Source organism: Penaeus vannamei, chromosome 38, assembly GCF_042767895.1.
Source record: "Penaeus vannamei isolate JL-2024 chromosome 38, ASM4276789v1, whole genome shotgun sequence".
Taxonomy (NCBI): domain Eukaryota; kingdom Metazoa; phylum Arthropoda; class Malacostraca; order Decapoda; family Penaeidae; genus Penaeus; species Penaeus vannamei.
In genome coordinates this window covers 1111689-1124209 of record NC_091586.1, presented here as the reverse complement: position 1 = coordinate 1124209, position 12521 = coordinate 1111689, and the positions used below count along the sequence as shown (strand labels likewise).

Genomic DNA, 12521 nt, shown 5'->3' with positions numbered 1-12521 from the left:
GGGCTCGACTCAAGGGAGCGGCAAGTCGTCGCGTCTGTCGCTCCGGCAAGGTCGCAAGCGAGCCCTCAACTCAGACATCTCGCCAGCACCAGAGCCCAGAACCAGCCATCGCTTTCGCACCTCCAGCTCAAGTGACACTGACGACAGAAATAAGGTGAGTATGAATCCCATTATATGAGAGAGACAGAGTGAAGGTAGTTTCATATTGTTTGTGTTTATACTGATATATTTGGTAGTAGAACCCAAGATGAATTCATTTTATTAAATTTCCTTTTTTCTTCTTCTTTTTCTACATAAATTTTGGTATTATACCTTTCATTTGGGAGTTGTTTTTCTAATCCTTGCTTCTCTGTCTTTTTTCCTGCAGACACCACCAATGCTGCGCAAAATGAGCCTGGGGAGGAATGCGACAAACAGCAGCAGTCGGCGTACAAGTGGAGGCTCCTCCCAGGCCAGTGGAAGCCTTGGGACAAGCACAGGAGAATTAGGGAATGGTGGAGGCCGGGTCACAGGAGTTTGTCCTCTTGCCAACCTGGGCAACACCTGCTTCCTCAACTCAGTCTTGTATGCCCTGAGGTTCCTCCCAGGCTTCACCCATGACCTGCACCATCTTCACATGCACCTCCAGGCCGCAGGGTGAGTCTACTTGTAGGGGCAATTGCTTCTAACTCAGGCCTTGCTTTAATAGATAAGGGGAATGAAAAAGAAAGATCCCTGTAATAGCACTGCCTGTTTTTCTTTGTACGTGAAGCAGTGATAAAGATATATGTGACTTTGTGCCGTACCATAAAAAGACATAGGTTAATCTGTATTTATTTATTTCTCTTCAGCAATCAGAGCGATGCCAACCTAGATCAGCGCATTCAGTTCCTGTCAGAGTTACATCGGGTCTTCGTGAGTCTTGGTCAGGAGGAGCGAGGACTGTCAGAGAGCAAGCGGATTCCAGCCTTCCAGCCCTACGATTTTTTAGAAGCTCTTAGGTAAAACAATTGGACCGACATCTTACTTATGAATTTTTATCCAGGAATGATGTAGCATAATTTTGTTATACTTTGAAAAAAGCTGATTGATACTTGGAGAATTCCCTCCTACAACAAGACAAAATGGAACATGTGACGTGCCAAAGTCTGCTAGTGCAGGGAGAGACTGTTCCTCGGTCCTTAGGCCATGTGGTAAAAAGACAGCGTTTTCCTTCTAAACCAGCAACCAGAAGATATTTAGATATGTCTCTGTCTGTATGTAGTCTTTTAAGTATAAGCTATTTTTTTTTTCTTCGTTTTGCCTTTGTAAAATAGCCTTCTTTCTTTCTGTCTTTCTTTTATTCTTTGAGGTAACAGAGTCAGTGCAACCTTATTTTCAGAGTTTGTAATCCCTCACCCCCCCACAAAAAAAAGAAAAAAAAAATGAAAGAAAGAAAAATGCATTGTAAATCAAACACAGATGTTACAAACACACTAAAGAGACATGTATTTACCTTCTGTTGCCATTGTACATGTGATGATGTAGGAGAGAGTGTGCAGTTGCAGTCAGTGTTGGTAATACTGTTTTCTCAGTTGTTATAATCAGCCTCCCCCTGCAACATCAGGCACTGAATTTAGCACATTTTCCTTTGAGACATGCTCGTGAAATATGAAAACATTCTCGGATGTAAATTTTTAAGGCATTTTCTTTTTATATGAGAATTTACAGTTATCAACTTACATCTATTTCATTGAACTTAACATTATTTCCCCACACTTTGCCGCCTCCTATCACTCTCTCCCTTGTGGCGCCTCCAGAGTGGTAAACCCAATGTTTGAGGGGAACCGGCAACAGGACGCTCACGAGCTGCTTCACTGCCTCCTGGATCAGCTGTGCCACCTGCCTCAGGACTTACGTCAGGGCAAGCCTAATGGGGTGTTGGGGCCAGAGGCATCCAAGATGGAGCAGGAGGAGGAGCCAGGGTTCCCAGAGCCTAAGAGATTGCGCCGCAGGTCGGAAAGGATTCAGGCGATAGAGGAGGACTCCAGCAAGGTGAGTGAAGGGAGAGGGAGGTAGAGGCTCTGTGGAGGCTCATGCCTTATAGTACATGAATATTATGAATGGTTTTCATTTTTATCAAGACTGCTCTTTTATCTTTGCTATTACATTATTTTTATATATTTCCAGTGAATGTAGATATGCTAGAAAAAAGTTATCTTTACTCTTGCTGACTTAACCATATGATATGACAGGGAAAACAGTGGGAAAAAGGGCTGTAAGCTCAACCTGATGTTGGTATCCCTGCTCACATAATAATATGTATGATCCAAGCAATTAAAGTCCTAAATAAACTCCATGGTAATAACAGAGAGGAATTTTTTAAAAATTACCCTTCAAAAGTATTCAGTCTTATTTGAAACAGTTACCCTGTTCCTCTCCGCAGGCTGTTGATGTTGTAGGCTCAAAATTTGTAGGCCGAATGTGCCTTGAGACATGCTGCTCAGAGTGCGAGCAGGTGACAGGCCGGGAAGAGAATTTCCTTGAGGTCTGCGTTCCTGTCAAGACCAAGGCTGACTTTGATGGTAAGCCTTGATGGAGTGCTTTTACTCCAGGATCTAATGGTATTCTTTTCAACTAGCATTATTTCTTGTTTATTTTGCAATTGTCTGCTCAATTTTTTCTCTTTCTGTTCTATTCATCTAGAGTCTATGTTTATCTGTTGTTTTCTTCACCCATGGAGTACGTACTGTAATGTATGCAAGTAAATTGTAGGTCCAGATATATTACTTATTTCAATTTTCTTACACAGAGGACGAAAACGTGAGTGAACCTCAGGTATTTATGTCAGCACTGTGTGAGGAGGAATGTCTACGCGACAACAACAAGTACTGGTGTGATCACTGTTTCCACCACAACGAGGCACGTCGCTCAGTCCACTACTCCCAGTTGCCACACCATCTTGTCATCCATGTCAAGCGCTTTAGCTCCTACCACAGGTGGGGAGGAACAGGTTCATTCAAGGAAGCTCGCCAATAGACTCCTTAGTATTTTTATTGAAATGATCTTGAAATATTTTAAGTCACAGGGTACCTGGAATGATTCATAGTTATCTTGGAAAAACTTGGAATGAAAATGACTTAACATATTTGCTATAGAGTAATTTATGAAATACATTCTTTTTCTTTAAATCGAGAACTTTAAAATGCATTTTCATTTTATCTAAGTGCTACCCAAAGAATTTAAAATTGGAAAACCCACCAGTTTGAGAACTAAATAAAATGCCTGAACTGCATTCATGACAGGATCCTCTCCACTTTCAGGAATATGTTTACTGCCAAGTGCAGTGAGGCCATGCCAGCACCCTTAGAGCTGTCCTGCTTCTGTCGGAGCTGCCTCACGGAGCAGATCAAAAAGCAGGCTCTGATGGAGCTGGCCAGGGACGACAAAGGGTCCAAACCCAGTTCCAGTAGCAAGCTCAGTTCAGGCCACCTGCCATACCACTTGACAGCAGTTGTCTGCCACTTGGGTGCCACCCTCTCCTCAGGTCAGAACTGTGATCTTTCAAACAATCTGTCTTAATATGACCTGTCTTTACAATGATATATTATGGATTATTCCCTCAAGGTCTTAGTAAACAGAGAACAAAAAGGTTGTACTTGAAATTTAAAATGTTATATCTTCCACCAGGACACTACTTGTCTTTTGTGCGTCTGAGTGCACTAGACTCATCAAGATGCCCAGAGCAGCAAGTTGCACCACCTTCACAGCCAGTTTTTTCACAGCCAGTAAGCAGCACCAAAGTGGAGTGTCAATGGATCAAATGTTGTGGTCTGCAGCTCGATCACATACGTCCACTGTCAGGACTGAATGGCCACATGGGTATGTTAAGGACATAGGTCTTTTTTCTTAAGAAAAAGACTTGTAGCAATGATTTTTTTTTTTCTTTTTTAAAGCAATGTAGATTTTATCTTTGATATTTTAGCTTTATAGTGTAAAAAAGTAAGAAACAGCTTGCAAAGACATTGTCAGTGCAATTTAATTATTTATTTCTTCCATTGGCCATCATTCCAGACATAGAGGAGGATGGCAAAAGCAGTGAGAGGGAGAGTCTGTGGCTTGAGTGTGATGATGAGAAGATCAAACTTGTAAGTGCAGCAGAAGTGAGTGACATGATGCGGACCACTATCATCACCCCGTACCTTCTCTTCTACTCACGCCTCTGATCCCCTGGCAGACACTAGGTTGCATTGCATCCAGGTTCTCATCTCATCATCTCAAGCCCTTCCTTTTGGGATGCCCAAATGCTCTTGGGTGATGCGTAATTATGTGTCTCCTAGGGAATTTTAGCGTGTGACAGTAAGAGATGTGGTCACAAAGATGATGCTGTATGAAATAGTGAAAAAATGACTGCCAATATTTCCCATGTCTTTCTGAAGCTCAACCTCAGAGGTGAGGATAGTGCCTGCATTCCTCAAGAGAGGGAATGAAAAAGAAAGTGATAGACAGCCACCAAGCACCCACTCACTACCTCCAACATCAGGTTCTGCTCATAGGAAGACCTAAACAACGCTATTCTCTCAAGGGTACCGGTGCCTACACCAAACTTTCAGTGATAGAGATTGTCCAACCTAGTTGGAGGGCAGGGCAAGCCTCCGAAGGAAAGGCAGCATACACACTTGTCAGTAAGTGAGAGAGTAGAGGTCATAAGAGGTCGCAGGTAGAGTACACTGCCTAAAGAGACGGGCAGGACTTGTTCAGGTTTGGTTCTCCTTTTTGGTAGAGGATTTTTATTTTTTGGAACAGGTGGAATGGAGACATTTCTTCGTCTTTTTCTCTTTTATTTATCCGGTGGTGAAGCCAGTGAATGGAAGCAATTTGGGAAAGAAAGGAAATTTTTATTTGATGTCTCAAGAAAATACATGTGAAAGTTACAAGAAAAGAAAGTGTAGATGGAACATTAGCAGGCTGAAGGAGAATGAGAATTTATGCTTTTCTGTTATTCTAAAAGAAGTAATGACTTCATATCAGTGGGATGTAGTCGTCCTTTCTTTCAGTTAATGGTTACAAGGGGCCTATAGAGAGAGAAAATGTTAAAATCACATTTCTTTAAAAAAATATATAAAAAAATACCTAAAAAAATTATATATATATATATGTAGCACAGCCAGAAAATAGATCACTTTAGCCCAAACAAATTTGTGTCTTTGCAACACAAAGTCCCTGTACTTGTTGGGGTGGGAGGAGGGGCAGGCTAGATACTGGAAGTGCAAGTCGAGCAATGCTTAGCACAAAGATTACCCTGTTGTTTACTGTAGTGTTCTCTTGTAAATACAAAGTTTCTTAATATATTTTTATATTAGATTTTTTGTCATACTGAGATGAACTAGTGATCACTGGTCATGATTACTAGGTGGCTTTTCACAAAAAGAGCATTTTTTTTTTTTTTTTTTTTTTTTTAAGAGAAGGGAGGAAAGACCTACAAATGTTATTATGAAATGGTTGGAATACTCCCACATCATGCCATGAGCATATTTGTGGTTTGAAAATTACTCTTTTATAGACAGGCTTTACTGTAGAGTTTTGTTCTACCACATGGACAGTATGGGAATATTCCCAATCCCATTGTGGAAAACTTCAGGCATTTCTTTTAGAAATGGGTTTTGGCAGCAAAGTTGCTGCTAGAATAACTTCACCTTTTTATACCAGTGGAAAACATATTCCCGTGTTGTACCCCAGTGACATGAATTTCAACGTGATGCATAAATGTACTGAAATGCACTTTTATCTGTTGTGCTGTTTTTAAAATTGTTACATCAGGTGTATTGCATCTTGTCATTGTTATATCACATTAGTGCACCCTTAACAATTGTTTCTATAGCCCTGAAGGTCACATCATTTAAACAGGTGACCTATCATGTTAGCCATTAATAGGTAGCCAGCTGCACATGCAGTGGTTTTTCATGCGTCACATCTTTTGTCTCTAAATCGTCCAGCCCCAGAAAATGCTATGTTTGTAGAGCCCCAGCTTTTTTCAATGGCATAAAAAGGTTTTCCTGTTAAGGAACTGCAGAACCTTTGTCTCATGGACACTGTAACAAAATTGTTATTGGAAGGTGCAAGAGGCAAGGTTCAAAGCAACTTACATTCCGAAACAACTTGCTGGTACCGTAGGATCAATCTCTGAAACACGTCCTGAATGAAACACAGACTCCTCTTTCAATGTGATTATGCAACTTTTTTTTTTTTTTTTTTTTTTTTTTTTACGGATCATTATAAAGCTTTGCCTAAGATAATCAGTTACAGTTTTGATACAAGACTAGAAATAGATGGAATTTTGGCTTGATTACGGAGATGCTCATCTTATATATTCATTAGCTACTATTACTACAGTGCATTGTATGAATAGCATAATTTATGGGATAAGCTTGTTCATCTAGGAGGGATAGAATTTGCTAAACTAAGGCAAAATTCTAAAAACTTTGTCGCAACATATTTGAAAATTAATTTCCCTGCTCCCAAAAGACTGACTGCTGCAGGACAACACAGTCAAGCACTCAAGGAATAGGTTTTCAAAATCTTTTGCTTTTAAGAAAAATGAGAAGGAAAGGGGGTTGTAAAGCTCTCCTTGAAAGTAAATTTCAGAGAAGAGAAAGACATTGTTGAGGATTCTTTTCACATTATTATTGGCCTTTTTATTATCTTACTTTTTGGTAACTTTGCAAACTGTGATGTGAACTGTCATCTTTTGAGTTAATTATTCACTGCATTGCAGTTGCTTTAGGCTCTGCAATAAGTGTCCCTTTGCATGGGACATGAAGCAAGATGCAAATAATGGCTCTTGGAATCATTTTTCTTCTTGTCCTTCATTTGCAGATGAATAATGATTTTGGAGAAAAATAGAAATGCTTATTTCTAAAGTGACAAGGTATTCATTTTTTTAGTTTGTTTTTCTTTTTGGTCATATTTATGTTGCAATGATGAAGGCACAGATCTGGTGTAAAGTGTTGCAGAAACTTCAACTAGGCTCCAGGATTACAGTTGTTTAAGTGTTGCATTGTACAGTTGACAAAAGGAAAGTCACACATAACATGGTATTACTATAGAGCTTGTGATTTCAGAGAAGGGGTAGCCCCAGGGAGTCGGTTATATGTGATGTAAGAGATTATTAAAAGGAAAAAAAGGTCAATACAAATAGAATGTGGAAATTATTCCAGGCTACTTTCAGCATCAAAATTTTGCCACCAGTAATCTGTGGGAAATCATTGTCTTCCAGGTTTAGGTTACCGTAGTTTAAGTCCGTCTTATTTCTGCACTGGCTATTTTTCTTAGCGGTAGTTGAATTTTAGCCAGTGCAAGGTATATAATTAGCTTCATATTTATGGACAGATTGTAGCTTGAGGACCTTATAATATTTTCAAGTTCATCATTGGGATCTTCTATGATGGTATTTATTTAGCATATGTGCACTTTCTTCATAGACATCTGCTTACATGTTCTACATTATTTTATTGTAGGGATTGTGGAGATATTGTACATAGAGTTAAAAGAAAAAAAAGTAAAAAGATACTGGCTTCGACCAACGGGGTTTTGATAACAAAAGTTAACATTACCTCTAATGCCAGCTTGTAACTTCAATTAACAGTTATCTAACAGCTGTAAATGGCTGTCTTGCACACCACAGTACTGGTCATGACTATCTGTTACAGCTCATTGTTGCCGAGCAGTACACGATCAGAGCCAAAGCTTCACACGGACTGCTCTGAAGTGGTTGGTCATGCTCCACAGCTAGTCTCTTTGTTGCTGTTGGGACATGCCTTCTCTTGTAACACACCCATTTCCAGTTCCCCACTTATGTGTATCCCTGCATTCCACACCTGCCATGCAGCATTTGTCTCATCACATTATCCAGTTCATGTTTGTTGAATGTTTGTTATCCGTCCTGAAGTTATTATTATTATCATTATTATAATTGTTATTATTCCATATGTCTAAATGTGTATGAGTTAACTTTCAGCAAACTTAAGCCACAGGTCTTCAGTGTGTTATTATTCATTTTGCTTTGAGTGAAACAATGAACTTCTTATAAATTGTATATCAAGTAAATGTTTCTACTTCAATTAGCTTGAACTTTTCATTCCTTTTTTTCTTTCATTCTGTTCTTGTTGTTCTCTGGAAGATACATGAAACTATCCTTGTTCCTTATACCTTTGTCGTTTGAAGATAATTCAAAGCGAAATTATGTACAATGTTGGTAAGCATTTTCAAGCTAGACTCCAGTACCATTTAATTAAATGAAAACCCACAGTAATGTACATAACAGATACATGTAGGTGAACATGGCATTTAGAGGTAGAATTTCCAAATGAAATGCAAAATTAAAGATCGGTTGTGTTACTGAGCTATTCTTATTCTGCTATGGTAGACCAAATGTTTTGTGTATCCTGTCTTGTTTTTTCTTTGTGTACCTCTGAACAAAATTTACTAAATGGACTTTTTTTTTCCCAATTGCTTGAACAAGTCAGGAAGCAGATGACCAAGGCGGAGCAGGAACCTACTTGCTACTTGCTTCTCTCACACCATGTCTCTTGATTGTGATGGAGTACCTGCATATTTGCTCATTGTAGTTCTTTGAATAACGTACCTGACCCACAAGCACCTGAGGACCATTTTTTTAATTTTTTTATTTTTTTTTAGTTCTATTTCTCTGAGGATTCCTTTTCTTCTCTTATCTCCATCCTCTCTTGTACATAGTAAAATAAAGTGTGTCAACCTGGGGGAAGATTTTTGTTTACTTTCAAGCATACACTACACTAGTTCGGAGATCTTTTGTTTGTTAGGGGTCAGTTCGTATCATCCTGTATTGATGTTATTTGTACTATGATTACAAACAGAAGTGCCTTGCAACAAATCCATTTCATTTCTTTTGGCTGGTTATCTCTTCTTTCTACCATTCTACTTATTTAAATTGGTAATACTAGACAATCAGGCAACCAGCATATTTCAAACTCATTATAAGGATATAAAAGTTAAAGATACTGATATATACATATTCAGTGTACTACTTCAGCCTCCATTTTACTTGTACAATGTATACCACAAAACCCATCATAAAGAGACTGAGTAAGACTGTTAGATTTAGGAAAGAATAAAAATAAAACAAAACATCTTAAACATCAAATAATTTATTCTATCCCGTAAGCCAACAGAAAATGGTATCCTAGAACAAAAAAAAAAAAGTTGTTGGTACTATAGCATTAAGGTTTACATAAAAACTCTACAGTATTTACAGCAATGATGCTCCTTCCCTCACGACCTGCGTTATAAATTCTTGACTTGATACAGTGGAGCTATCTGCATAGAGTACCATGTGAAGTTGCTGCAAGAACATATCCTATATATATATATATAGTGGATATTATATTAGTGCTTTCACATTTAGCAACATCAGGATGGTACAGTGTCGAAAACTGCCTTTTTATCCTCGGCAAACACCATTATGTACACAAGATCAAACACAATCTCACTCGGTAACACTTCACTTTTTTTCATCATTACAAGTTTAAAATACCTGTAAACAGAGAGAGCTGAGGGGGTGATATACCAGTAAACCGCATAAAATCCCTCGCACAAAGAAATGAAACATAGACCCCCACTGAATATGTACCTACAGAAAATAGAGGCTAAATACATCACAAACCTAACATAAAGCAGCCCCCATGCCCTTGGATGGTGGCAGAACTGGGAAAAAAGTTCATGAGCAGGAAATGTGAAACATTCCTGTACACGGGTGAATCCACGTGCAGCAGGAGGCACTAAACTGTCCTCGGGTATGGAAGAGGGTTAATATATTGTCCACATGGTAGCAAATTCTTCCTACAACACAACCAAGAGGTGACACTTCTACTTGTAAAATCTGCAATTGAAGGAACTCTTTTGCCCCTACATCCTGGCGATGCAAACTTCTCCCTAACTGATGTGAATATGAGAACCCTAAATAGTGCCCAGAGAATGACACTGGATGTGCCACTACAGAAGATACTAAAGCCAAGAAAAAATACATGGATGAAGAAAAAAAAAATGCAATGTATCTCAAGAAAGATATAAAATTGGTATACTAACTTCTTCCATACAGAAGGTGTCCTACAGATATTTTCAAATTATCATTTTGATATTTATAGACGGCTTGTAATAGCATTACATGATATATATGTCATGCAAGCATTCTAATATACAATATATACTGGAGTGATTGCTTGCCACAGCCCCAAAAGGTATTGGTATATGGAGTGCTTAGTGTGGTCACTTAAGACTCACCAATATACATTACAAAAATTAATCCGTCATTTTAACTTTAATACTTTTATGTAAAATAGTAAACAAGGAATTATAACGGTAATTTTACACCTATTTAAGTGTTAATGACCAACAGATCAGTTGTGTTTATAAAAAAGGGGTAATAATAAAAGAGAACTTAATTTTGCTTATCTGAAAGACTAAGTGGGTTAAACTAATAATTATATGTTGACAATGCCAATAATTTACATAAAACCCCCCAAACATTTACTTAGTGCAGTGAGAACAATTCTTTAACTTGCAAAAAAATGCTTGTAATTTGAACATATTTCCCTGAAACAGTGGACCATGTACTGCCTTTATAGACATTTTTGAGAAGTGTAAAACCTGCTATTTGCAGCAACTCTGTTGCAATACAAGTAGATTACTGTAGATGCAACATCTCTATAATACCTGATAAGTCAGTCAAGTTACCCTCAATTACTGGCAACTGTTTTCATTCAGTAAATACTATATTCATAAAAAGCTAATTGATGATGACAAAAATGTAGCAAGAAACAAAGATTAATTTAATTACATTTTATTTGTTAAATTCCGGGACAATTCAACAATTAGGGTTGAGAAGTAAAACTGTCTGTAGACAATCAGGCTATACATTTTTTTTTTCTTTTTTTCTTTTTTACTAAGATGGGTAACTCAAACAATATATATAGACATCATTTTCCTTGCTTTTTTTTCATATGCTTCTACCTAACATGCCCTGGAGAGTACAGAGCACTCTATAAATGCTAGACGCCAGGCCACCTCCTTCAGCAGATCACAGAAAGAGCATAATAAGTGGCAGAGGTGAGGTTTTGATCTGTGGCACAGGATAGCTAAAATATCACACTGCATTGCCGGGGCACAGCTGGTACAGGGAGAGCAACACCCAGTCAATGCACACCTTTTTAGAGATCCCTCTGCACAGACAGTGAGAAAAAAAAAATGATGGTATATTACTTTAAAAAAGGACATCGATGACAGGAAAATGTGTGGATTACCTGCATCGATCTGCTGTGACTGACAGACGACAGATCAATCTTGGTCCAATGCCCTAAAATCCTAGAGTTGGATCTCTTAACTTTCTCTCCCCTAATGAAGACATGAAAGACTTAAAGAGGGGGGGAAGGGCGGAAGGAAATGGAGAAACGAGTTAAAGAAAAGAAAAAAAATAATCAAAAAATAAAGAAAAAAAAAATGCTCAGACATTAAGCAGCAAGGAGAAGCCACTTGGCTACAATGTACAAATCTCAAAGCTTGACACTGGAACATTTTTTTATGTATTTTCTTTTTTTTTTTTTCTTTTGAAGAATAAGCAAACACCCGGTTGCGTCCTTGGGTCGCAGTGAGTATCCTTATCTTGGACTTAGTATAGACGAGAATCGCATTCTTATTAACTCACTTTCCAGTTCACAACACAAAGACAGATAATATTGTTAAGTATTTTCTAATGCTTGACATTTGCTGGTCTGATCACATGTGAATCACTCCCTAGAATGTATATCATGATATGGCGACTATGAACTTATCCTAAATTCAAGTAAAATAATAATAATAATAATAGTAATGATTATGATAATAACAATAATCATCCAAATAACCAGAAAGAAGGCAATCATCACAATAACACTTATAATTAGCAACGATGACTATGGTGACAAGTACTATATTCCCATAGTACTTTCTTAATACCACCAGTCACTCAATTATTATTACAGCTATCACTGTGATGATCGAAATGTACAACAGTCTAAACTGAGATGGATGGCTCTAATACCTGTGTGATAAAAATACAGTCTAAACAGAAAGGGGCATGTTGAAGCAGTAAGGCTGGGCTGTGAAGTGCCAAGCCCACACTCATAGAAGGGCTAAATGAGCAAGGATGACATGCAATACGAGTGATCCAGTCAGCAAAATGCAAGCCTTAGCATGAGTGTATCGCGAGGCTCAGATTATGGTTATCATTTTCTCTTCGAGAGCTACGGCAGGTTGGGCCTAGCACATCTGATATTTGCAGTGTGTTCGGCAAAATAACGATTCCTCTTGTGATGCTGCAGCCTCCAGTTTTACGCGAGGTAACTGTAGGTATCCTTCTGGCCATCTATTCTCTCTAAGTACTCCTTCTCGATCAGGATGTCAATGCAGCGCTGAAAAATATTTGGCATTACAATCTTGATATTGATCAATTTTATTAATGGTACATCACACTAAAATATCACTCCATTAGA

The 12521-nt window shown here is 38.3% G+C and overlaps 2 protein-coding genes across 3 annotated transcripts in view; one reads left to right on the top strand and one right to left on the bottom strand.

Moving 5' to 3' along the window:
• On the top strand, positions 1–9132 carry LOC113816604 (uncharacterized; the record flags this gene model as incomplete). Of its 2 annotated transcripts, none has more annotated exon segments than XM_070116216.1 (9): positions 1–154; positions 368–636; positions 831–980; positions 1779–2013; positions 2405–2543; positions 2771–2957; positions 3282–3505; positions 3649–3840; positions 4033–9132. In XM_070116216.1, coding segments are annotated over 9 exon segments (1702 nt in total), but the record flags the coding sequence as incomplete, so codon positions are not given.
• The window catches only part of Cul1 (cullin 1), a 26336-nt gene continuing 22942 nt past the window's right edge, over positions 9128–12521 (bottom strand). The window contains exon 18 of the mRNA XM_027368646.2: positions 9128–12440. Coding sequence (XP_027224447.1) covers positions 12360–12440 — 81 coding nt within the window. The 3' untranslated portion in view covers positions 9128–12359. The remainder of the gene's footprint in view (positions 12441–12521) is intronic.